Here is a 27,619-nt window from a genome sequence, read left to right on the forward strand (position 1 = left end):
TGTTCCTACACCAGTATCAACTAAAGAACTTCAAGATTCTGACTCAAGGATGGTGAAGGCATGCCAATATATTACCAATTCATGGATTGCATGTGAATTGGGGGGAAAATTGAAGGTGATGGCATTCTCATGGAGCTGCTGCCCATGATATTATATAAGTCATGATTTTGGTAGACGCTGTAGAGGAAGCCATGTCAAGTTGTTGTAGTACAATCTATAGGTGATATACATTAAACAAAATACATGGTGTTCTGATCAACCAGGCTACATTGTCATGAAAGATGCTGAGTTTCCTGAGTTTTACTGGACTGCATTAACCCAGGCAAGTGAAAAGTATTCCGTCATACCTCTGACATGCCTTGTGAAGGGTAGAAAGGCTTTGGGGCTTAACAGGTTAGTCATTTGCCAGAATATCTTTTCTTTAGACCCAAAATTTTTAGTGACTGAGTAAGTCAAATTCCTGGTCAATTGTGACCTCACCCCTCAGGAAGTTTACAGTGGGTAATTTATCATTGGTCATGTCAAGGGGCAATGATGAATCACTATTTTTGGTTCTGGTCATTGTTGTGCACTTTTGTATCATGAATATTATTTGCCAGTTCTCTGTCCAAATCTTGATATTGGCCATGTGAAAACAGACTGCTTCACAATCTGAGAAATTGTGAGTGGAACCAAATACATGGAATCGTTAGCGAATATTCCCACTTCTGAATGTATGATTTAAGGAAGGTCATTGATGAAGCAGCTAAGGATGGTTCAAATTAAGGCTTTGCCCATAGAGGTGAAGGTCACAGCCACCCTTAATTCCTTAACTTCCAGATCATTCTAGAATGACTATAGGAGTCATTCTAGACTCCTATAGTATGACTTTGGGCAGAGATGATTTGCCTCTGACAATCACAATTATTTTTTTGCACTAGCCAGTGGACCATTTACCCCGAACCCCATGACATCAGAATTACTAAAGCTCCATGGTGCCACACTCTATCAAATTTGGCCAAGATGTCAAGAGCAGTCTCTCTTACCTCAACTGAGAAATTAAGTTCCTTTACCTCTATTTGGACAAAGGCTGCAAAAAAGTTCTGGAGCAGACCGGGGCCTGGCAAAACCTAAACAAAGCATCAGTGAGCAGGTTTTTGGTGAGTAAGTTCCACATAACGCTGTCAATGTCACCTCTCATTTCAGGAAGAGGCTAATGGGTTAATAATTAACTGGACTGGATTTGTTCTAAATTTTGTGGAAAGGACATACCTAGGCAATTCTCCAATTTATCAAAAGAGTTGCAGCTAAGTTAGAATTATTTGCTGTTAACAAAATTGTACTGACTTTATTTTCTAAGCTCCTGCTTTACAAAGGGCCAAAGAAATTTAATTTCGATTATTGCTTCTAATTAATATAATGTTCAGTCATGTGAAACACACAAGCACACCCACACACACAAACTCAGGGTGCACACAGGGGTGAGTGACATCAATCCATAAGAAATGGTCATTGAACTTCTCCCCTTTGTGTATGTGTAATCAGCACTCAACCTAGGTCATGCAAAGGAAAGCAGTATGAACAATAGGGACAAGCACTAGACTTATATTATTTCATGGTACATCTTATTACTTACAGATTTATACGGGCATCATTTGGAATTAGTTTCATTGGAGTTCTGCTCACACAACTTAGGAGTGCTCTGAACATAGCAGAGATGGTCATCTGCATGTTACCTAAAAAAGGGTTCCTTAGTTACGATCCTTGCTGGGCCTTCAGTATAACCAGGAGCAGAAGAGGAGGGGCCAAAAGCAAAGTCTCCCTCATAGAAGGCCAAGGAAAAAGGAAGAGAAGGTCTCTAGCCTAATCCACCATGAACCATGCTCCTATGTCCTGTGTCCAAAGAACTATGTATCCAAAGGCCATGATATCTAGAGTTTTTTCTGACCAGGATAACCTACTGCTACACCTGTGCCAAGCCTGCTCTGCCCTTAGAGGTGAAGGTCACAGCCATTCTTAACTCTTTAAGATCCAGATCATTCCAGGTGGTGGCAACTGATACATGTCACAGTTTGCAGCATAAAGGATTCAGGATACTGTCTTCTCAAAGAGAGGGCAATTCATCCAGACATCCAGATTTACCAAGCTTTTGAGCTTCCTGGAAGTTCAGACAGTGATAAACTCCAGCTATGTAGTGCCCCAGATAAAGCATGTAAGGAAACAAAGAATGGAGGTGTCCAGTCAGCGATGAAGGAAGATCAGAGTGCACCTTCTGAGCCTAAAATTCACTCCACTATTTTAGGACTCAGAGAACTAATTTGTGCTTGAATGCGGCAAGAATTTGTAACCACACCACAACGGTGCCAGCAATGGCAATCTGTACCATTGAAGTCTCACCAACATCACTGCTCTCTACTTCCTCTGAGTGCAGCTTCAATAACAATCATTAATGGTCTCTACTTGCAGCTTAAAAGGCACTGAAGAATGCTCTATCTTATTCAAAGAAAAGCAGTCTGCGGCATTGCAGCTCCCAATAACCACCTAGACCTTTCACTGTGATCCAGTGTTGACTCAATACATGCATTGGTTGCCATTCTCCAACTATATACCATGAAACTATCATCCCAAACACTTAGAGAAGCCTCTGCCTGTCCCACCCAGAATGACTGTAGCAGCTATTCACACACCTTGGAATTACAATGGAGACCAGTATGCAGCAAATGTCAAATAAACCACGCTACAGAGCAGCACACATGATCTCCACTTGGAGAAGGTGGGGCATACACCAATGCTCTGAACTGGACTATGGACTGGTGTGTGGGGGTGTTTATGTCTCTGTGTTTGACAACTGTTAGAAATTAAGATGTTTTCATTTCCTCATGGTCCAACAAAACACCGGTGATAATTCAGCTAATTCAACAATCATCACTATACAGGTATCAACTGGATGAGAAGCTTCAAATATAATCTTTTCACAAGGAAGAACAATTAAAATGAGGAAAGAGATCAGTGTTTCTGATTTTTGCTCAAGTGTGAAAATAGCACTGAGCATTCATTTTCCCAATAAGGAAGCTGTTTGATTTTCATTTCACTTCCATAATGAGCCACTGCTCTTCAATGTCAATTTTATATCTGGTAAGTGCTGTACATTTAGCTGCTTTTCTAACTTAATATACATTCTAAAGTGAATTGTTCACAAAACAAAACTTTGTGTAATTGCTAAGCTTTACTCACTAACTTGAAAATTTAAAGATAGACCAAGAAACTCCATTTAGAATTCCAATTGCAAATTCCAACACGAATTGCACAAGAATAATGAAAAATGACTGTGACTATTAACCATTTTGAAAGAAATTAACACTGCAGTTTCCTGAGCCAAGCCCCATACAAATCCATTGGAGTAATGATTAGCATTATATAAATTGGAAGTAATCTGCTAGGATGCATGTAATTACAGTGCACCTTTTAAGATGCCCATTCTAACTGCAAACTTTAGCAACAACCTTGGGCAATAGGAGATGAATACACAATTTCTTGGCTTGGTCAATTGACTTTCATAGAGCATGACTGGCTCTCCCATATTTCTCTCCTCTTCTCAAAAATTTCCATTGTATGGGCAGGTGACAGAGGCAGCTAATCAAGAGAAAAGACCTTCTTAACTCTAGATCTACCTGTAAGAAATGGTATAAAAGTAAATAAGAGTTAATAGGTTTATTATTGTGAAAAATTGCAAAGACATTAGAAACTTATTAAGAGTGTATGGTTTCTTCGTAGCCAGTTCACATTTAAGCAATTCCACGCATACTGAGTAACATCCTGTTTGTGTTCACTAAGTATCTTAGCATGTCCTCATAATGTACACTACAAATTCTTTACATAAGTTATTAATGGACCAGAAAATAGTCAATATAGCAGAGCAGAATTAATAAATGGTTGGGTCAGGTGTCATTCAGATCTTCTTTGTTTAAATAACTGCCCTTCAAAAACTAGTCAGATACTAAGCATGTAGCCAGGCTAAGAGATGTCTATCTTTCTCCATGTTTTCTTACAGCCGGATGGGTGAGTTGAGGGTGTTATCTAAAGCTGTGACTAATTTGAGATCAACTTAAAAGCAGGCAGCACAAAACAGAATGTAGAAAGGAGAAGAGGAGAGATTGTTTTTCAAGATAGATCCATGAAAGCCATGGATGAACACCTTGACTAGCTCAAGAACATGATCAAGAAGTATACCACTGCTGCATGCCTTCCCATTGCTTGTTCCATCTGTTGGAGTATGTTTGTCTATTTGATGGAACTGTATTTGATATGACATATGGCCCTGCAACAGTACACTACCCACTGACAATAATGGTTCACAGTGAGGTCCTGAAAAACATGGTCCACTTCCCATATCTCAAGAGCCAATTCTCAGAAAATGCAGACATTAATGATGAAATTCACCACAGCCTTCAAAGTGTCAGCACAGTGTCTGATCAGCTGATGAAGAGGGCATTTAAAGATCAAGCCCTCAGCCTAGCACAAAACTTATGGTCTACTGGTCAGCAGTGATCCCTATCCTCCCACATGTTTCTGAGAACTGGACTATCAAGAACAAGAACTTCAAGGCATTGCAAAAATACCACCAATGCTGGCTCCACAAAATCCTCCGAATTCACTGGAAGGAATGTGAACAAATGCCACACCATCTTTCAGGCCAACATCTCCACCATTCAGGCCCTAGCTACATTCATTTGGCAACTTGGGCAAGCCACATCATTCACATGGCCAACACTAAACGCCTGAAACAGATACATATCTTAAGCTCCGTCAGGGAAGAGAATGTACTTAAAGTTTCCTTTAAAAAAATGAAACATCCTGGAGATCTTTGGCCCATGACTACTCAAAGTGAAGAAAGAACATTCAGAAGTCAGGAGGATAGGAACCGCAAGGCCATACATTCAGAGTAGACAGAGACCCTTCCCAAACAGCAGAAATATAGGTAGCACAAAGTACTCACTCATGCATTCCATCATCCACCATCTGTTCCATCTGTGGAAGAGTCTGTGGATCCCACATTAGCCTCATTAGCCACATCAGAACCTACAAGACTGAACTGGAAGTAAATCACCTTTAATCTCAAGGGATTGCCTAAGAGGATGGATTCTGGCATTTATGGCAACTGTCATTTCCTTAGGAACCAATGCTAAATATTTTAACCCTTTGGATAATCTTTGGTCTTTGGGAAAGGCTGAAACCATGCACGTCAATTAGGACAATGGATGGAGGAAGAACACTAAGAAATAAATGCCATCCTCGCTCATTATGATGACATACAATATTATGATCAGGGCCAAGCCACTCTGAAGTTCCTGAAGCCATGTGTCCATGAATCAAATAAAAATCCCTTCACTGCCATACCCTATGTTACATGCATTTGCATTCCAATGGGAATTGGATAGTGTTGCAGCAGTTGAGGAGACAGATGGTTCACAAAGACAAAGAAGTTCAAGTGGGAAGTGGGAGGATTTACCACTTTTCCAGTGTAAGTTGAAGAAAATCAAAAAACCTATATGAAGGCTTTGAGGTCCATGTCAAAAAATGTTCAAAACTGCTAAGTGTAATTCTTGAGTCCATGGGCTACTGGAGCATGTTGCAACTTTATTAGAATTTATCACAGACTTGCGGTGCAGAAGTGAGCAGGGACTAATCAATATCTACTGCTGCCAAAGCAGTAGATTAGAAAAAGGAAACAGCCTCCCAGACCACCCACATCAGAATATTTTAGTGCATTCCACTATATGCCCAATCATCCTATTGATCAATTGAGGCAAGCGTACAGACCTAATGGAATAGCAACAGCTGAAGCCAATCTAAAGAACTCTGTTTTTCACTGTCAGAGTCCCCCTCCATTGAAACAAAGGAATCAACACCAGGTTGTCTAGAAATAAGCTACAGAGAATCAGCCAGCATCAGCTCCCTGCCATAATCAATAATCCATGGCAATAATGCCAAAATTGCTCTGTGACCTTTTATAGAACACAAACAGCCAACCACTTGGTGATGTAAAAAAACAAACTGCTGGAGGAGCTTAGAGGGTCAGGCAGCATCTGTGGAGGCAAAGGGATAGTTGACGTTTTGGGTCGAGACTTTGCGTCAGTCCTGATGCAGCCTGAACCGTTGAGTTTCTCCAGAAGGTTGTTTTTTTGCTCCAGGTTCCAGCATTTGCTGTCTCTTGTGTAATCACTTTGTGATAATAGCTCTCAGGTTGTCTCGAAGGGAAGCACTAAAAAAGATAAAAGGAAATAAGATATATCCATCTGGTATTCATCTAAGGCATACTTATTGCATCACAGAAGGAGGACATTTGGCCCATAAGTTCCCTATATTCTCCTGTAATACTGCTCACACATTTTTTTATTATTATTCTTTCAAGGAATGTAGGCTTTGCAAGCTAAGCCAGCATTTAATTACCATCCCTAATTGCCCTTGAGGATGTGGTGCCGAGCTGCCTTCTTGAACTGCTGCAACCCTTGAGGTGTGGATATACCGACAATACTATTAGGGAGGGAGTTCCAGAATTTTGACCCAGAGATGGTGAAGGAACGGCAACATATTTCCACGTCAAGATGGTGTGTGGCTTGGAGTGCAATATCCAGGTGATGGTCTTCCCATGCTTTTGCCGTCCTTGTCCTTCTAGCTGGTAGAGGCCATGGATTTGGAAGGTGCTGAAAAGGAGTCTTGGTGAATTGCTGTAATGAATCCCGTAGATGGTGCAAACTGCTGCTACTGTGTGTCAGTGGTTGACTGAGTGAATGGCTGTGGTTAGGGCACCTATCAAGCAGGCTTCTATGTCCTGTATAGTTTTGATCTTCTTGAGTGTTGTTATAGCTGCATTTGTCCAGGTACATGGAGAGTATTCCATCACACTCCTGACTCGAGCCTTATAGATGGTGGACAGCCTTTGGGGAGTTAGGAGGTGAGTTACTCGCTGCAGAATTCCTAGCCTCTGACTTACTCTTGTAGCCACATTGTTGTTATGACTATTCCAGTTCAGTTTCTGGTCAATGATAACCGCCAGAATATTGATAGTGGGGGATTCAGTGATAGCAATGCCATTGAATATCAGGGGGTGATAGCTGAATACTTTCTTGTTGGATATTGTTATTACCTAGCACTTATGTGGCGTAAGTGTTATTTACCACCTGTCAGCCCAGGCCTGGATATCTTCCAGGTCTTACTGCATTCGGTGTAGTCTGCTTTGTTATCTGAAGAGTCGTAAATGGTGCTGAATATTGTGCAATGAACAGTGAACATTCCTACTTCTGACCTTATGACTGATGGAAGTCATTGATGAAGCAGCTGAGGATGGTTGGTCCTAAGATACAATCCCGCAAAACTCCTGCAGAGATGCCCTATGGCTGAGGTTATTGATCTCCACCACCAGAACCATCTTTCTTTGTGCTAGGGATGTTTCCAACCTGTGGAGCATTATCCCCCTGTTCCCTTTGACTCCAGTTTAGCCGGGGCTCCTTCATGCCATACATGATCAAAAGCTACCTTGATATCAAGGGCAGTTACTCGCTCTTCAGCTCCCCTCACATCAGCTCCTCTTTGATTCCTTTGCCATTAGCCTGCCAGCACAATAAAAGGGAGAATATGAAAACTCCTCTCAGACAGCTCTTGAGCTCAGGATTAAACCCAGGTTCCTGGAGCAGTGAGGCCACAATGCTAACTGCTGGGCCACCATGTATATTTTGTTGTAATACCATAGGTCATTGTGATATATTATACAAATAAATTAGAATTATTTAAGAAATGGGCATTAATTTTCCATTAATATCTTCAGAAATATGATGATTGGTATGTCACGTATGATTAAAGAGCATTGATGCATTGCCATATTCTCCAATGGATTGTGGATTGAATTAAAGTTTCTTTACTTGAAAGTAAAGGAGGGAAGGTAATGATGTCAAATGTGGTCTTTGTTAGACAAAAGAAAATTTCATTACTTAGATGTATTCCGGTGCTACTTGCAGCATTTTTCTCTGGTCTCTTTGGTAATTATCTCGAGTCTGTGTGTTCTGGTTACTGACACTTCAGTGAGTGGAAATAGTTTGACCTTATTTAATATACCAAAACTCTTCCTAATTGAAGTACTTTTACCGAATGTCCCTTCTGTACTATCCTGGCTTTCCAATTTAACTGAAGTCTTTCTTCTATTATTCTTCTAAATGGCCTCTGTATTCTCTCTCAGGCTTTTGAATTCTTCCTAATTTGAACATAATAATTCTGCTGAGGCCGAACTAGAGATTTATGAAAGGCCCAAATAACTTTTCTACCTTTTCGCTCTATGCTTCCAGTTATAGAACTGAAGGTCCTGTATTTCTTTATCACTTTGCCATGTCACCTTTAAGATTTATGTATCAGACAACCATGTTAAGATTAAACCATTTAGTTTGTATTGCTGGCTCTTTATTCACAGGAGGCTTTGTCACCATTACCCATACTTTGATATAATATTTTACCCTAAAATCAGGGAGGCTGGACAAGAAACATAGGTGTTAGGAAAATTAGTAGATCATCCAGTCCATCAAAGTCTCAATATAGGTAGCATGGTCTTCATTCCATATCCATTATTAACCATCTAGCCTGAGTTACTGTTTTGGGAAAGAATTCTAGATTTCCACTGTCCTTTGGAATCATACCTATCTTTAATTTTAATGTTATTCCCCTTGTTCTGGTTTTTCCCACCAGAGAAAATAATTGCTCTCTATTTGGCTTATAAAATCCTTTGAACATCTTAAAACCCTGAATTAGTTCACCCCTTAGAGTATTATAATCAAGGTCTATTATCTGCTGAAAGAAAGAAAGATAGATAGATAGTAGACAACTCTCAATCTGCTGAAAGACCATTGACTTAAAACCTGGTAAGTATTTCCAGCATTGTCTGCTTTTGTATTGTGCTAAAAGAGTCAGTATGAAAAAGCATTCTCAACTGCAGAAATTACTATTTAAACTTCACAATCTTCAGAATCTGAAGATTGATCTTAACAATAGATTGTCAGATTTTATATCCTCCTCTGTATCTTACAACTTTCTCCAGATTCTTCACCAGTGTAAAAATGGAAAATGTAGAGCTAAAGTGTCACTGGTCCTTGCTATAATAAATTTATGGGAGCTCACTGGGTACTCATGGGTAGATTTTAGGAAGGGCAATAAAATGACTGGGAATTTTTGAGAGAATTAAATTTTACATTGAAAACATTAGTATCCATTAAAATAGTTGAAGGATGAATAAAATTGTAAAATATGTATTTTTCTTTCTTTAAACCTTATTTGAATATTTGAAGTTTCACTTAATGAGGCAGGAAAAAGAACCATGAAGAGATATTTAGAAAGCAATTTTAGAAATTTTAATGACCCAGTGATCAGATTAGTCGGTCATCCATTATGAATCTGGGCCTAGAAATTTCTAATGGAAAAATATTGACATAAAACTTAACAAAAAGGTGGCAATAGGAAGCCCAGTTTACAGGAAGTACACAATTGTGAAAAAATTAATAAGGTATATAGAGAGAGTTATACATAGACAAAAAATCTTCAGTGTTTTAAACAAATACAAAAATAGTTTTTTGAAACCAAATTTAAATTGCAGTACACACTTTGAAATTTCAACTTTCTTGCCCTTCAGAATGCTGCCATGCAGTCTTCATATCCTGTTGATGTGCTACACAGCAATGCAGCAGCCTGGCACTGCACTGCTACAGATGAATCCAAAAAGTCTGAAGTTAACTTGGAAACTGTCTTTCAGATAGTGGATGAATTAAGGGCTTCTCCAAAACTTCAGCTGGTGAAAATCGATGGCACAGAGAATCCAACTCAAATGCAACAATCTCAGAATACCCAGAAGGCCCCCAGCACTCCAACATTTACTGACAATGCAGGAGCCAACGTACAACCAATGGAACTTCAGACTCTCACCTCTGCAGTCTCAGAGATTAAGTCTTTCGTGGTAGCAGTAGACCAGCCACTCTCATGTTCACTGCCAGCAGTTGCTGACAGCATGCATACAACTACTTCACAGCTATCTGAGAATACAACGACTGTAAGCGTTGTATCTGCATCAGTAGCTTCTGATCAGTGTCTACCACAAGGCGAAGTATCTAAGCTGTGCCACAGTACATCTCTCCATCCAATAGTGCTTGTTGAGGATGGACCAGAATCCAGCTCTGAAAGGGTAAGTTATAATAGAAACATATTTCTACCCAGCATGTAAAAAGAGTCATACATTGTAAGAAATCTAATGAGGATTTGTTCAGCAGCAGTTAACATTCTTACAATAGTAAACTAATTCATCACTAGAAATATATGAGAAAGCCATTTTGACAGCTTTACAGTGCTACCTCCTACTACCTTAATATTCTGCTTCATAGTTGTAAGGAAACACATATATTCTGCACAAGCAAGTCTGGAATCAATTCTGTAAAATATTTCAACAAGAATTGTTATTCACCATTCTATAAAGGTGTGAAAGGAGATGACCAAGCTGGATTTGTTGCTGTGCATTAGTAGTAAATAATAGCTTTGACCTTACATAGATCGATGAAATTCAGACAATTTAGATTAACACAAGGAGAAAGAAGTCACCATTTGATCATTTTGCTTTCATTTTCTGATCTGACAAGAGTATCCGCTATTTTAAAGAATATCTCTGTAAATTGGCAGATGGAGCACTGAGTGTGTTGTTGTTATTTACTATCATCCTAAATTTACTTTCTCGACAAATGCAGAAATAAAAATGGACAAATACTAAAAATTATAAAGGTGTAAAGTGAAAAGGCAGTCAAATGTTTCAAGTATCTACTTAATACAGAAATGAAAAAGAAAAGTAATCCAAAACATTTACTGTTGTTTTCCTAGCAGATGTTGAGACACATGTAGTATTATTCAGTATTTCCTGTGTGAGTTAGCTGTATTCTCAGTAACGTTAACAACATAGTTACAGATTGAAGTCCTTCAATCTATCTAGCTATTTACTCATGCATTTCCAACACCAAATCCCATTAGTTGACAGAAACTGTCTAGTTTATATAATCATATATAGATACGGTACAGAAACACACAAAAAGCAAATACCTCCAGATTCTGGAAATCTGAAATAAAAACAGAAACTGCTAGAAACACTCAGCATATGTGGAAAGAGAAACAGAACTAATGTTTCAGGTAGATAATTTATCATCAGTTGTAAAAAACAAGGATGTTTCAAGTTGCAGAAAGGGTAAGGAGCAAGAAAACAAGAGAAATGTCTCTGAAAGGGTGGAGACCATAAGAGACTGGAATACTGCCAGCTGAGAGAAAGTGGTGAAGCTTGTTGATTGCATATGATGGGTTAATGCATATAAAAGGAGATGAATGAGGGCAGAGGAAGGAGCAATAAAGAAATCAATGCCGATACTATAAGATACTGTGAGGTAATTGCTGGAAATCTAAAATAAAAGAGAAAGGTGAAAGTAGCTAACAAGTCATGCAGCATCTGAGGAGAGAGAAAAACTGAGTTAACATAACAAATGACCTTTCATTGGATCTGAGCAGTTCTGAAACAAGCTGAAAAGGCTGGTTATCTTAAATTGTTGAATTCAATGTTGGGACTTGATGGCTGCAATATGTCTGGTCAATAGATCAAATACTGTTCCTTGACCTTCATTAGAACAGTGCAAAGTGCCCAAAACAGAGAGGCCAAACTGGGATTGTAATGGAGGATTAAAGTAACAGACAACTAGAAGATCAGAGTCATTCTTGTGGATTGAATATTTGATTTTCATAAAGCAATCGCTAATTTGTGTTTAGCTACTCCAAAGAAGAGGAGATCACAGAAACATCTCACTTAGCACACAAAAGTATGTCAGGGGAGTGGTCCATTTAGTCTCACACTCCTGATCTCTCCCCATCTCCCTGCATTTTTTCTTCAAGTATTTATCTATATGTGGCTCCAAAGAAGAATTGTAAATGAAGTCACTGGGAATCAGGAAAATTCCTGAGATTAGAGTCATATCTGAGATGGCTGCATTTGCTGGAGATTAATTACCTCTTTCTCAAGGTATCATTCAGGGCTGGCTAATTATTTTCTGTTGCTTTGTTGAAGGCCTTCCTTGGATTGATCAAAACATAAAAATGTTTTGCTCTGTTGCCAATCCCTCAGTTATTGAAGCAGCCCATGCTTGTATGCAGAAAAACTTAAGTATACTTAGATTTGAAAGGGTACGAATAAAGTCACATTTGTACATGTGTCAGCTTAAAGTTATCTCTGCTTACAGAGAGCTTAACAATTTTCCTGCGACATTCAATCACTTTGCCAAGTATCTTCACTATATTCTAGCTATATTTTACACAGGGATCCTGCAAATGGCATGCAATCCTGATTTGCAGTAGAAAAGCAGCTTTGTGCTTGCTTCAGTTAAGTGGGCTGCTTTCCCATTTACAGGCCCATCAGAATATGACATCAGGCAAGTCTGGGGCTGCTGTTTAGCCCTTCCTCATCCCTAAAACTCAAGTCCTGGCCACCTGCTTTTCAATGCACAAAATAGATAACCATTATGTCCCAGTGCCTGCATGAAATGATGATTCGCAAATTTTGGTTAACTCGGTCTGAAATGATAGATCAACATTTGGAGTGACAGAGCTGGGTATGGATAGCAGCATAGAAATCAGTCTTCATCCAATTCCTTTCACTCCATGTAACACCCAGCAAAGTCTGAGTGCATTAGATGTATCAAACACTCTGACTCCAGGCTATGTCCTGACAGTAATACTGAGGTTTTGCGCTCCAGAACTAGCTGCAGCTCTAAGTAATGGCATTTGAATATACCAGTGGAATGGTACCACTGTAATTGGCATATGATAAATAGATTGTGTTGTTTAACCATTTTTTTTTCAGTGATCTCCATATATCTATCACTAAGAGTAAAATTGCTGGCATGAGCTATTAAACTGATAGCTCAAAAATATTGTTTCTCACCTATCATTTAACTATTTCAGACTAAAATTTTAGCAACTGTATAGCACAATATGAACACTAATGGATTCATAAAATCTATGGACTCATCCTATTGTATATACACACTTAGCACAAATACATATGCAACAATACCAAAGTGTATATGATGCACCTCTCTCCTGCACACAACGCTGTAACAGCAAACAGCAAACGTTGACTTTTCTTTTGCAGACTAAAGCTGCCAAGAATTTCAGGTTATCCCTCCAAACAGGTAGTGAACCATCTATGGCACAGAGGCTGACTTCCATGGAAGAGCATGAGACTCCCATAGGAAACATGATGTGTGCCAGCCACAAGCTTTAATAGTTGCTCTGAGTGTCCATACTGCATCAGGCATGTTTCTATATGTTATTCATCCCTTACTGGCCCTACCTCAGATGATCACATCTCTGCTCCTTGTTATTATGTAACAACCTTCACCTTCACACACTGATGTGTTTCTCTTTAACTATTATTTACAGCAAGAACAACTTTAGAAAAATACAAAAAATACAGCTCCATCACAAGAGCAAGGGGAGGAGTTGTCAGAGGCACAGGTGGAGGAGCCACTTGGGAATCTCACAGTGAAGAACCAACCAACCCCGATCTTGTTGAGTTCACAGAGACTCCTACTGCAGCCACACACACTGTGTCACTGCACATCCTACCATCTCAGGTAGACTGTGAGGGATGAGTAGCAAGAATCTATGGTAATACTTCGTGCTTCACAAGGTGAGACCCCTGGGGTTAGGAAGCTGCAATCAGATGAAATCAGAAGAGAGGGCACTCTGAGCTCTGAGGATAGGACACCACATCACTTCTAGCCAAGAGGATGCAGATGAGCACAATAAAAGGAAGCACACAGCAAAGTTGGAGATGATGGGTGTTACATTTTGCCAAAAACAATGACTCATGTGACAGACAATTTGTTGTAACTTGTGGGGATGCACAAGAGTCCCTATCCACACACACATCTTGTCACTCAGAGGCTGGAAAATATAAACCCAGCTCTCCACCATGGCTATCCAGCATTTGATGGCCTCATGGGTTTTTTTGCAGCTTCCATGCATGGACACATGGAGTTTACTCAACAAACAGATTTGATTCAGGAGGGTCTAGCGATAACCCTTAGAGCTCTACTGGATCCCATCTGAAAGCTAACTGTTTCTCTGCATGCACAAACTGCTGTTATGAAGAAGCAGAGAGAAACTACCCATGATCTGATGCCAGAGAGATTCTTTGCTGTATACATTGATCTGAAGGCTTTAACTGTGGCTGTGTAATCTGTCTCACGGTGGATATGCACCATGTTGTCTGCCTATCCCAGAGGGTCTCAGTCAAGTAGTTGAATGAGAACATATTGAACTCCCTCAAGATGAGATTATTTCACCTAGCATTTCTGTATCCTTGCATGTATCCTATAATGTACATCTACAATTCTGGTGGCATTAAACAGTCTGAACTGTCCTTTGCATAGGAAGTGATACTCATGGGCATCCAACATACCCATCTTATGTTTAGTGCACAGAAAAGGATCAGCCTTCCACTAAACCAGCCACAGGCAAGCAAGATTTTAAATTACAAGGTTTTGATTAAGAAGAAATAAGATGTATATTTTATTTTTTCTCAGTGTCCTTGCTTTTAAATTTCTTTTACTTTTGCAATGTACATAATAAGCTTGGTTTAATTGGAAAACTTCCCCACCATTGTGTGAAAACAGCACTTCGTACATTATCTTACATACAGAATCACACATAGCTCAGAAAGATGGAGCAAACAGCCTTTGTAGGTAGACATAAAGTCAGGCTAGTGGAATGTTAAACTATTATATCTATTATTTATAGAAAAATATAAGAGATATCAAAGAAATTAACTTCCTGAAAACCCATTTTTATCAGGTCTTGGCACGAAGACATTTTGAATTGTACTTTTTTCTTTTTTTAATCATTATTATATATACTTATATATAATTAAATATTATCTAAATAATACCTACGAAGTTGAAGAAGACAGGAACCCATTCTCTTTCCATTTGTGCCCTCCAAGTTTTGTGCAGAAGCTTGTTGAAGTTGTGACTAACCCTTCAAATTGTGATGTTACAAAGCAAACATCACTTCCCTGAAAAAGTGGCAGGGAACATTGTCAGTGTGTTTAAAATACCTGCTTGCTGTGTCTTCCATTGCCAGCAGTGTGTATAACATTGTTAGATGTGTGTGTGCAAACATTATTGGACACTTGTACACACATGAGTATGTGGTAGCTTCTGTGGGCATTGAGTAGAACAGAAAGCTATGAAGATTGTTAATAGTTGAATGATGAAGGAGTGGTGCATGAATCAATGTGTAAATGCAGAGTTGCTGTTGGTAGTTATGATTTATTGATGTGTTTACTGGCTAGGCCCTTGGGAGATTGTACCTGATGCTTACTTTTCTGGCAACCTCTGCTTCCCTTTTTTTTTATTTCTGCTCCCTGGATGCCAAAGCCTTCCTTCATGTTCTTCACAAATTAATATTTCCAAGAATCTAGTGCTGTCTCCAGTAGCTAGTTTCCATTGCTGTATTGAAAACTATAATATGCACCAGCATTTGGAGAGGTACAGATATAGCTTCCAGTCATGCTGGTGATTTTCAGCTGGTGCAAGGAACTCTTGGAAATGCTCTCTTTATTATGAATCCACAAGGAATGTTGAACAATCTAAAGGAGTTTAATCCTGATTTCAACACTACTGCTCACAGGAAAAGGTGTGGTATGAGGCATTACCCTTAGAACTACAGACCTAAGGAAGAATGAGCAAAAAGAACACAGTGCAGGACAATCTAAAGTAGGAAGGAAGAGGTGGAAGGGAAAACAACTATGATCAGGAAGCTAAATCCAATGAAGGTATTTGAAAAACAATTCTCTTACCTGAACATCAGTGGAAAAGACTCAATGAGATATATGCAGTAATCAAAAAGCAAGAAACTACAGATGTAAATCTGAAATAAAAACAAAATCTGAAAACATCCAGAAGATCAGGTAGGATCAGTGGAAAGAGAAACAGGGTTAATGTTTCACGTAAGTGAACCTTCAGAACTGTGATGTCAGCAATTTAACGACAACTTCATTAAAATCTGCTCCAGTCATCACAACAAAGGATGATCACATCTCCTGTTAAGATTATTGTAGGCATTAGTTATTAAGCGTCAGTTTAGTACAGTCATCCACGTTGCATAATAGAGATCACTGAGGCTCCCATTTTCAAAGACCTAATTGTATTTCATTTTCTCTTCTAGGGAGTAGAAATGTATCAATCATGTTGTTTATGCAAGGATTATAGCAAACACTCAGTATCCATCTGCTTTGTACCCATTGGAAGTATAGCATGCAAAGCACACAAAACTCTATATCCTGAGAGCAATAATGATGCCTTCATTTTGTGACATTCAGGTATACCACCTCCATCCAAATCACTATAAGTGAACTAAGAGAGGCTCATGGGCAGCAAGAGCTATTTGCTGATGATATAACTCCTGTTGCTACTGCATAACCTATGTACAAACAGAAACCATCCATGTAATGAGAGTGATGTTACCACAAAATGGAATAGAGTAATTCACTGGCATCCTGAAACAATTCCTTCTACTGGCTAGACTGTTCTGGAAGAACAATGCAGTCCTTCGAGTGCATGTCAAGATTGATGGTGGAATGCTGTGTGCTTCACTGACTTGTTGGTATGTGGTCATGTCACCAGCCATGTGGACAGTAACAAGGGAGTAAGTGAAACAGCAAGAGCAAGCAATGGAGGTTGAAGAGGAACAGAAGCAGCCTATGCAGCCCCTTTCTGAGTAGTCTGTCTATGAACTACTCTGACTATAGTAACAGAAAATGTAACATTAATTTACTATACATTGAACCTCTTTCACTTCCTAGCTATCAGAGCAAATTCTTGACCACAATGAAAATAAAATCCATATAAAATAAACATTCTAAAGAAAATGTTTAAATCAAAGCATTCTGTATTCCATAGAAGCATCAACCAATCACCCTCATCATATGGCAATGATATTGATATCCTGCTCTTGGAATCAATTTAAGGCATCTGGTGTGGCTCCATGAATTTGGATCAAATGCCCTGGAAAATGATTGGAGAGAGCTGTCTTTTATATGTTCCAGTGTTTAGCTTTAGTTGCTGCATTCACAATTGGGAAGATTTGAGTGTCTATCAGTGTAAAAGAAGGTCATGTCTTTACCAATCTAGTTCAATACTATTTCAGTCCACATACATATTTCATACGGTTGGTGATGTAGTCTTTGTTTGAGACACTGTTATTGTTCTGTCAGGACCTCCATTGTTCCTTCAGGGCCTCCATTGTTCCTCCTAAATAAATGATATATAATTGGAGTCTCATCCTAAGAGTTTATTTCATTTGAGTCATGGTCTTGGCATGTTTCTGTTCCTGTGATGGATCAGTATGATGGGATCACAGATCTGTAGTACACAAAGCAGGTGACAGAGGCTAGGCTTCTTATAACAGGGGAGCAGTGTTCACCAGTGTTGGTAGCCAGTCGACAGGTGTTGCCTTTAGTGCCATGGTAATGATGTGCATAACCATATGTAAGTTGCACATCCCCGGCCTCCATATGGTGACTGTCTGTCCATATAGCTGTGCAACCTTCCATGGTGGAGTACACTGAAGCCAAAGCTGTCATTTGGAAAGTATTTATTGTTGTACCTCAAGTGTTTCCCATAAGTTTCTGCAGAAGGTTGTTTACAATGTACCATTACTTGTCATTGTGATCCTACGCAGTACTGCCCCAGAGTTTATATAGAGTAATTGGTGGAAGGACAGAAACAACAGATAGCCTTCAAGAATGATCTGGTGAAGTTGCAGTGGTGAGATCACAAATTTCATCGTGATCCATCACAGGATGGAAGACATGCCAAGTCCGTAGCTCAAATCATGCTGCAGGCCATGTGCCAATTTGTTAGTCCTACCTCTAAACTAATTTCTAAATTATGCTGAAGGCTACAAGTGTTAAATTAAGTGAGTGAGTTTCCTTGCTCTTCTACCATGTCCTGGCTGGGTTGTAGTTCTTGGATACTTTGATGGAGAAAGACACAAGGTCGTAATAAGGATTGAGCATGAATGTAGGAAGTGCACATCTACTTGTAATTCAGAACAGTTGGACTGAGTAGGTGGTAGGATGTGAGAAGGAGAATTAGGTTCATCAATAAAACTTCAGTGGCTCAAAATGACAGCACTCCACCACCACTATCTTCTCAACAGCAATTAGAGTCAGGCAGTACATCCTGATAATGCCAGTGGCACCCACATCCTGCAAATAAATATAAAATAAGGTCATCTTCTATGGCCTTTGGCAATAGCTGTTCCAATGATGGCAAGCACAGTCTACTCCATCAAGGTAAGATCAAACAATCTTGGCTGTTCCACATGGTTAGCTGCTGCTACCTCTACTAGTGTTTCACCTTGCTTGCAAGAGAGGGAGAAGTATTTTTCAGTTTTGCGTGTTTTGGTGATGTGGATATCGTGGTTGAATAACTGGCAGTATATGTAAACTGTGGGATATAAGTCCAAAATTTCCAGCAGTGCTTAATGTGTGCAGATTAAATGAATAATGGAAAAGTTAGACGTGAGTCCTAATTGATAGAAGCTGCGAGTGACTGAGTGATAAGGGATAAGGACTCTGAGCAGTGCCTGAAGTAAATGGTGCAGATGGTGGGATTGCATACAGTATATGAAATCAATGATTTTTCTGTGACATTGCAACCAGGTCCTAGGTGTTTAACTGCAATTACCAAATGCCACAGTTGTTTGTTCTCATTGACTTTGTCTGAAGATCTTCCTGGACAGCCAGAACACCAAGGTTTCCTATGCAATATTTAAAAATCTTTGAGTCTGCTCCCTTCCAAGTTACAAGATTACTGAAAAAAAATACATTACGGATTGACTTTTACACATATCTTTACCATTGCTACAACATACTTCTTCCATTGAAGGCTATCTATTCACACTATTGTATGACTGGTTTTCATTATTTTCCTTTCTGCTTTGTGCTCCTCCTGAAGCATACAGTCAATGATCAGTGCAATCAGTCTTGGCTGCATACACCAATCATGAAAATGTGTAGACGGCGTGAACGTTGTATGTCGTTATCATTACAATCAATGGACACATGCTTTTCATGCATTGTTATCTTGGGTCCATTTATGGGGGGGCTTTCAAATTTAGCTCTCAAGAAGCCCAAGTTACAATCCCTAAATCCGATATCACAATGGTATTCCACTTTAACGCTTGGTGCAGGAAACAACATTATTTCTTTTCCCTGTAAAAGGATGTTTCAAATGCAGAGAATTCAGAGCTTTGGCAATTTGTTAGTACCCAAAAGAGGCATCATAAATGAATGTGGGCAGCCAACACAGCTCCTATGACATCCCAAATATATACAAATAGGAAAAAATACTAATCCTTTATGCTACAGATTTCTTTGGACAAAAACATCACCTTGTATATAATTTCTGTCATACCAGAAGCATCTATAATGATTTCATCCTGTAAATATTCTTAGTTGGTGCAATTCCTCATGGTGACAAGAAAACTCCCAGATAACTCTTAGGCCAGAGTTGTGATGTGCCTCTACGACTGTTGACCCCAATTAGAAATTCCAACACATCAGCAAAAAACAAATAATGAAACCCAGCCATCAAAATTATTCCTGAATGGACGACTGAGATCCCAAATGTTGACTCAGAAATTCACTCATTTCCATCTTTTACTTCTGCAGGAAATAGAATGCAGCTATTACCTTATAAGACCAGGCTGACTTTGTACTCTCTCTAGTCTACCCACAGTGCTAATGTACAAAAGGGCACCAGCAGCATTTTGAGAACATTATTGGAATAGAATTAGCTAAGTACTTCACTGTCTATGTATCTCACTTCTGTTAAAGGGGAACATTTTCCTCCCATTCTATATCCTGGAAAAGAGAAAAAAAAATTGGATAATACACTCCATGGTAAAATAATGCAGCATGAACATAAACAAACATTCCTTTAATCTGGTACTCCTCTAAATAATGAAAAACTTTTACATTTCTTCTTCTGTAACTTCTTCTTTGTGCATCTTTCAAGTAGATTGTGCAGTTGGTATTTTCATACCCTCAAACCCTGACGTAAGTATAATTCAGTAGTGCCTAACGCCCTGCACCTCAGGCATTTCTGAATTTTCAAGCGGTTGGCCCTAAACCAAACAGGTCATTGGTGTGCTCCCCCTTGATGGATTAAAGCACTTGTATGGATGACAAGACATTTCTGAGCCAATATTTCTAAATCAGTTCCAAGTGGTGTGGATCAGAATTAAAATTGTTTAAAATAGGAAGACTTGCTCTATATTACACCTTTCAAGGCCTAAAGTTGCTTCAGAACACTTTACAACCAATTAAGTACTTTTGAAGTGTAATCACTGTTGTAATGCAGAGAAACACAACACCCTTTTGCACACAGCAAAATCCCACAGCAATATGATAATTATCAGAAAATCAGTTTTTGTGGTGTTCAGTAAAATTAGCAAAGACACTGGGGACATGCCTGTTCCTTCTCAAAATAATTCTTCAGAATATTTTATAGTCTCCTGAGAGCGCGGACAGGGCATCAGCTTAATATTTCATCCATAGAAATGTGCTACAATTGGACAATTCAGTTCTCTTTTTAGGTAGGTTACCTTCAGATGCTAATAGCGTACTTATTTACAGGGTAGTGGTGTTATTTTATACTATCATCTCTTAGCTTATGTATTTAGAGTGCCGTTAAAACTTTCAGTGGACTTTTTTTAAAGCTTCTACTGGCTCATTAATAATGTAATTTGGGCTGATTTTTAAAAGAGGTGCAAAACTGGTCATTTTCATGGAATCTGCAGTATGAAAATAAATGATTTAGTTGCTAAAAACAGTAACAATGCAGTTGGCTTATGCTTTCTAAATTGGCATTAAATCTTCATTTCTGTAGACAGTACATGGTACTGACTATCAGACTGGCTCCTTGGATTCCATCCAGACCTCTGATCGATCAAGAACCATTATTTCAGCACTACTCTCTGACTTTGACATACCTAAAGATACAATTGCAGCTAATACTATTTCATCGACTCCTATCAAATCAAGACGACAAAACAGTGGCCAACAAGCTAAGTCTCCTGGTAAGAAAATTTTAATTAAATATAAATTCAAAGCTCTGCACAGACATGTCAGGCCTCTGATTTTTTTTTTAAGTTTTCTGTAATTTTTAAAGAAGGTAAGGTATTAATATAAAAATATCGTTACAGAATTAATGAAGATTTGTTTCTTTAAGTTTCATGATTAAGTCTAGGAAGAGGAGATATTTATCATTAAAATAGCTACTTATACATTTATAAGTATGAGTGCATTGTGATCAATTACTGGACATTGTATCAATGAGCTGCATGACTAACTATTTTTGTGTTTATGTATTGGTCTCCTTTGTTTTTTTTTACTTGGTATTAATCACAGATGCTTCAAACAAAACTACGAAATTTGATTGTGCTGTTATTGGGTTAAAACTCAATGTGGTTTGCTGTTGGTGGGCCTGGGTTGAATTATATAATATTCCACATACTGTAGTGAGTTTATGGTTTTATCTATATCACCAGATTATTATAAAAAGTGTCTTCAAATGGACATCCAACATATTCACAACTATGCAGTGGTGGTCATTAAACATTGGTAAGCCGATGTATTTAGCTACATGCTTAGTTAGCTGTTAGTGACAGGTAATCTCCTGGGATAGATAAAAACATCTGATGTTCCTCTATTCAAATTTGGCCAATAAGCAGTCCTGAGTCACAAACTCCATAGTTCACGTATTGATATTTCCTTACGACATTGAATGATGCTGTTCAGCCCGGCAAGTCCATGCCAGCTCTCAAAGCAATCCCACTCCTCCATTTATTTCCACTTACCTCACATGCCCGTTAACTCCCCACCTACCTGCACTAGGGGCCAATTAACTGACCTACCAGCACGTCTTTGGCAGGTGGGAGGAAACCAGAGCATACAGAGAACCCATATAATCACAAGGTAAACATGCAAGCTCCGCACAGACAGCACCAGTGCTCAGGATTGATCCTAGATCACTGGAGTTATAAGGCAGCAGCACTACTGTGCCATCCCAGTACTCTGAAGCACTCCATCAAAAGTATTTAAATAAAGCTACAAAGACACATATACATAATTTAGCCATGATTGGCTGTACTAGTACATAAAAGCCAGAATCCCTTTACCACTGTATTTACCACTGTATACCACTATACCACTGTTACCACTTTACCACAGTGCTGGCATTGAAGCCAGGTCAATATGTTACAGTAAGTCAGGGAGTAAAGGGAGAGAAATGGTCAAATGCTATTACTAAATCAGTGGAATTGAAAATAGAATGTGCTTTTTTGCAATGGATGTTGGATCCATAAGATAAGATAAGATAAGATCTCTTTACTAGTCACATGAACATCGAAACACACAGTGAAATGCATCTTTTGCGTAGAGTGTTCTGGGAGCAGCCCGCAATTGTCGCCACGCTTCTGGTGCCAACATAGCATGCCCACAACTTCCTAACCCATACGTATTTGGAATGTGGGAGGAAACCGAAGCACCCAGAGGAAACCCATGCAGACACGGGGAGAACGTACAAACTCCTTACTGACAGTGGCTGGAATTGAACCCGGGTCGCTGGCGCTGTAATAGTGTCACGCTAACTGCTACACTACCGTGCCTGCCCTGGGACTAATATCAGTCTCGGACTGCAGCATTCAAATCTGGTGACCCTAACCTTTACAAGAAATCAAGATATGACCTCTGTAAAGCTATCAGAGATGCCAAGAGACAGTATCAGTCTAAAATCAAGTTGCAGACCAGCCGTCAATTGTGGCAGGGTTTACATGCTGTAACAGCTACAAAATGAAGTCGGGCAGCAACGTCAACAACAGTGCATCCCTTTCCAATGAGCTTAACACACTCTATGCAAGCTTTGAACAGAAGGGGATTGGTATGGCACCACCCACCCTGACAGCCTCCAATGAACCTGAACCCATGGTCACCTTGAGGACATAAGATCAGTCTTCCAGAGAGTGAACCCACAGAAAGCACCTGGCCCAGATGGTGTCCCTGGCCGTGTCCTCAGATCCTGTGCAGATCAGCTGGCGGGGGTATTTGCAGACATTTTTAACCTCTCCCTGCTTCAATCTGAAGTCCCTACCTGCTTCAAGAAGACCAATATCACCCCAGTACCTAAGAAAAACAAGGTAACATGCCTTAATGAGTACCGCCCAGTGGCTCTGACATCCACCATCATGAAGTGCTTTGACAGGCTGGTCAATACACGCATTACCTCTAGACTCCCAGAAAGCCTCGACCCACTGCAATTTGCCTACTGTCGAAACAGGTCTATAGCAGACACCATCTCCTTGGCCCTACACTCATCTCTGGAGCATCTAGACAGTAAAGACACCTACGTTAGAATATTGTTTATTAACTACACCTCTGCCTTCCATACTATAATTCCAAGCAAACTCATCACCAAACTCCAAGACCTGGGACTCAACACCTCCCTCTGCAACTGGATCCTGACCAACAGACTGCATTCAGTAAGGATAGGCAGCACCTTCGACACGATTATTCTCAACATTGGTGCCCCACAAGGCTGTGTCCTCAGCCCCCTACTCTACTCCCTATATACTCATGATTGCGTGGCCAGATTCTGCTCTAACGCCATCTACAAGGTTGTAGATATTACCACCATAGTGGGCTATATCTCAAGTAATCATGAGTCGGAGTACAGGAAGGAGATAGAGAGCTTAGTGACCTGGTGTCATGACAACAACCTTTCCCTCAATGTCAGCAAAACAAAAGAGCTGGTCATTGACTTCAGGAAGGGGGGCGGTGGGCATGCACCTGACTACATCAACGGTGCTGAGGTCAAGACGGTTGAAAGCTTCAAGTTCCTAGGAGTGAACGTCACCAATAGCCTGTTCTGCTCCAACCACGTAGACACTACGGCCAAGAAAGCTCACCAGCACCTCTGCTTCCTCAGGAGGCTAGAGAAATTTGGCATGTTCCCCTTGACACTCACCAACTTTTACTGATGCACCATAGAAAGCATCCTATCTGGATGCATCATGGATTTGTATGGCAACTGCTCTGTACAGGACCACAAGAAACTGCAAAGAGTTGTGGACACGGCTCAGCACATCACATAAACCAGCCTCCCCTCCATGGACTCTGTCTATACTTCTTGCTGTCTCAGTAAATCAGCCAGCATAATCAAAGACCTCACCCACCTGGGACATTCTCTCTTATCCCCTCACCCATCAAGCAGAAGATACAAAAGCCTGAAAGCACGTACCACCAGGCTCAAGGGCAGCTTCTATCCCACTGTTAAAAGACTGTTGAACAGTTCCCTAGTATGATAAGATGGACTCTTGACCTCACAATCTACCTTATTATGGCCTTGCACCTTATTGTCTACCTTCAATGCACTTTCTCTGTAGCTGTGACACTTTACCTCAATGCACTGTGTAGTAAATTGATCTACATGAATGGTATGCAAGACAAGTGACAATAATAAACCAATTCCAATTCCAATTCCAGTTTCACAGACTGGTAACAATTTGAAAATCCCCATTTTACTCCAGTGCATAAGGCTGTGTTTGTGCAAACCTCTCAAGTGAAGCAGTTTGTCAATTTGCATTATGTTAAAGTGAAATTTAACATGATGAAATTTGATTTAACATAATGAAATGGAGCTCCCAGTGAAAGCAAAGTGAAAACACAACAAAAATTGAAGGGACTGAAGCCAGGTCAGAAATTATGTTACTGGATGGTGAATGCTCATTGTTGCTTTCTTACCAGATTGTACATACATGTGTGCATGCAAGCACATACAATTAAAGATACTTACTTATTTATGTATGCCCTTAACTTGGTATAAAGGGAGATCCACTGTTACCCTCCCCTTGATTAATGCCACAACCACAGTTACCATTGATGGTGGGGTTCACCAGATAGTGACTACACAAAGTACTGTCCCAGAGGAGACAAATAGAACAACAATTAGAAAGCATGCATGAGAAACCTATGCACTGAAATTGTTGATGTGTTGTCAGCTGACTAAAGGCAGGCAATGATAAAGAGCATCTAGGAGTCTATCTCCCAACTAATGCAGAGTAACAAAAACATCATGGCCAGTTTAGAGGCGGCATGCACTTCTGTAGAAGTGGACCAATAATCCCATCACAAACTGGTTCTGGGTCAGGAGACAGCTTCCATGGAGACTGAGGCTTAACACCTTCAAGTATGCAACCTAACCCAAGTAGAGTCTTGAACTTTGCCACCTGCAACGAGGATCTTGCTGTTCAGGAACAGTGAAATCTGAGACACCACTGATCAATAGCTTGCTGACCTCGTTTAGCAGAACAATACCACCCATGAGCAGATTGGCATCATGTTGGAAAAGAGATATGCCACTCTTGACCTCATCTCCCTTATCCAGGAACAAAGAGATCCTCGTTGTCTTCAAAAGCTCCTCCATCAGGAGTAGTCCTGCTCAGAATGAGCCATGAACTGGCTACTGGGAAAAGATTGAAGAAAACAGGGAGATGACAGCAGTGAGTTAGAATGTGTCAGTATCCAGTGGCATCTTTTCATTTATTCCTTTGTCAGGATATGGATATTGCTGATAAAGCTATCAATCAATGCTCATTCCTAATTACCCCTGAGAAGTTGGTGTTGAGCCATCTTCTTGAACTGTTGCAGTCCTCCTGGTAAAGGTATTCCCACAGGAGTGTGTTCCAGGATTTAGATCCACCACCGAGGTTGGAACAGATATATATTTCCCAGTTGGGATGGTATGTGACTTCTCATAGCACTTAGGAGACCATTTGGTACATTAGGTTCATGCCAGATTTTAGAGCAATCCCATCAATCCCATTTCCCCACTTACTTTCCCTGTAACCTCTCACACATACCTGTCAACTCCCCCCCACCCCCCGATTTTCCTGCCATCCACCCACCAACTGGGGGTAATTTACAGTAACCAATTAACCTACCACCATTTCTTTAGGATGTGCGTGGTAACGAGGAGGAATACAGGAGTGAGATAGATCAGCTGGTTGAGTGGTATCATAACAACAACTTTGCGCTCAACATCAGCAAAACCAAGGAACTGATTGTAAACTTCAGGAAGGGGAAGCTAGGTGAACAAGCACCAATCCTCATTGAAGGGTCAGCGGTGGAAAGGAAGAGCTGCTTCAGGTTCCTGGGTGTCAACATCTTGGAGGATCTATCCTGAGCCCAGCACATAGATGCACCCATGAAAAAGGCCCAGCAGTGTCTCTACTTTCAAAGAAGTTTAAGGAGATTCCACATCATAAGATCACAAGATCACAAGACAAGGGAGCAGAAGTAGGCCATTCGGCCCATCGAGTCTGCTCCATGAGCTAAGGAAAAGAAAAAAAGAAAAAGAGAAAAGAAAGGGAAAAAGAAAAAGAAAAAAGAAAGGGGGGAAAAGAGAAAGGAAAGGGAGAAGAAGAAAAAAAGAAAGGGAATATATCATCGAAGACTCTGACAAACTTCTACAGATGAACAGTGAAAAGCGTTCTGACTGGTTGCATCAAAGCCTGGTATGGGAACTCCAATGCACAGGAATTGAAAGGGCTACAGAGAGTGGCAGACGCAGCCAGTTCCATCACAGGTACAACTCTTCCCACTGTCAAGGACATCTATAAGAGGCGATGTCTCAGGAAAGCATCATCCATCATTAAGGACCCTCACGTCTGGGCCAGGTCCTTCTTGATGCTGCCATCAGGCACGAGGTACAGGAGCCTGAAGACCCACACCTCAAGGTTCAACAACAGCTTCTTCCCCACTGCCATCAGGATCTTGAACCAACCTGATAAAACTCCTAACACTACTTTGGACTATATTTCATTTTTTCTCTCAACTTGTACCAATGTCATTATGTTTATTTTTATTTATTTTGTTGTGTAAGTTATGTATAATTTAGGTTAATTTAAATCTATGTTAACTTAAGTTTGTAATGTGCTGTACTGCTGCTGTAAAAAGCTGACTTTCACAGCATCTGTACCCTGGGTATATATGTCTATGACAATAAACTTAAACTTGAAACTTGGGAGGAAACTGGAGCACCCAGGCAGTCACATGGAGAACACACCAGAGCTCTGGATTGAACTCAAGTTGTGAAATATCAGCATTACCTGCTGAGGGACAATGCTGACCTGAAGGGGCAATATGAAGGGTGGTGCTCCCATGTGCTTGCATGAGGTCATAGGCATGGAAAGTGCTGTCAAAGTGGCCTAGGAGAGTATGCTGTGCATTTTGTAGATGGTGCATTGGTGTTAATATTTGGAGTGGTGGATAGGGTGTCAATCAGGTGGTCTGCTTTTTCTTGGATGATGTTGAGCTTGTTGACCCTTGTTTGTGCAGCACTCATCTAGGCAAGTGAAGTCCAAACATGCCTTGTAAATGATATTAAAGGTGGTGATTCATTTGCTACAGAGTACCAGTCTCTGACCTGTTCCTGTTGCCACAGCACTTATGTAGCTA

General features: G+C 40.0%; 1 protein-coding gene across 1 annotated transcript in view; it reads left to right on the top strand.

The window, feature by feature from the left end:
- Positions 1 to 27,619, top strand: part of hsf5 (heat shock transcription factor family member 5) — a 66,388-nt gene that overhangs the window by 34,333 nt on the left and 4,436 nt on the right. Inside the window, exons 4-5 of the mRNA XM_052035963.1 lie at positions 9,650 to 10,195; positions 20,994 to 21,183. Of these exons, the coding sequence (XP_051891923.1) occupies positions 9,650 to 10,195; positions 20,994 to 21,183 (736 nt within the window). The remainder of the gene's footprint in view (positions 1 to 9,649; positions 10,196 to 20,993; positions 21,184 to 27,619) is intronic.

The sequence above is a fragment of the Pristis pectinata genome, chromosome 21 (genome assembly GCF_009764475.1).
Source record: "Pristis pectinata isolate sPriPec2 chromosome 21, sPriPec2.1.pri, whole genome shotgun sequence".
NCBI lineage: Eukaryota > Metazoa > Chordata > Chondrichthyes > Rhinopristiformes > Pristidae > Pristis > Pristis pectinata.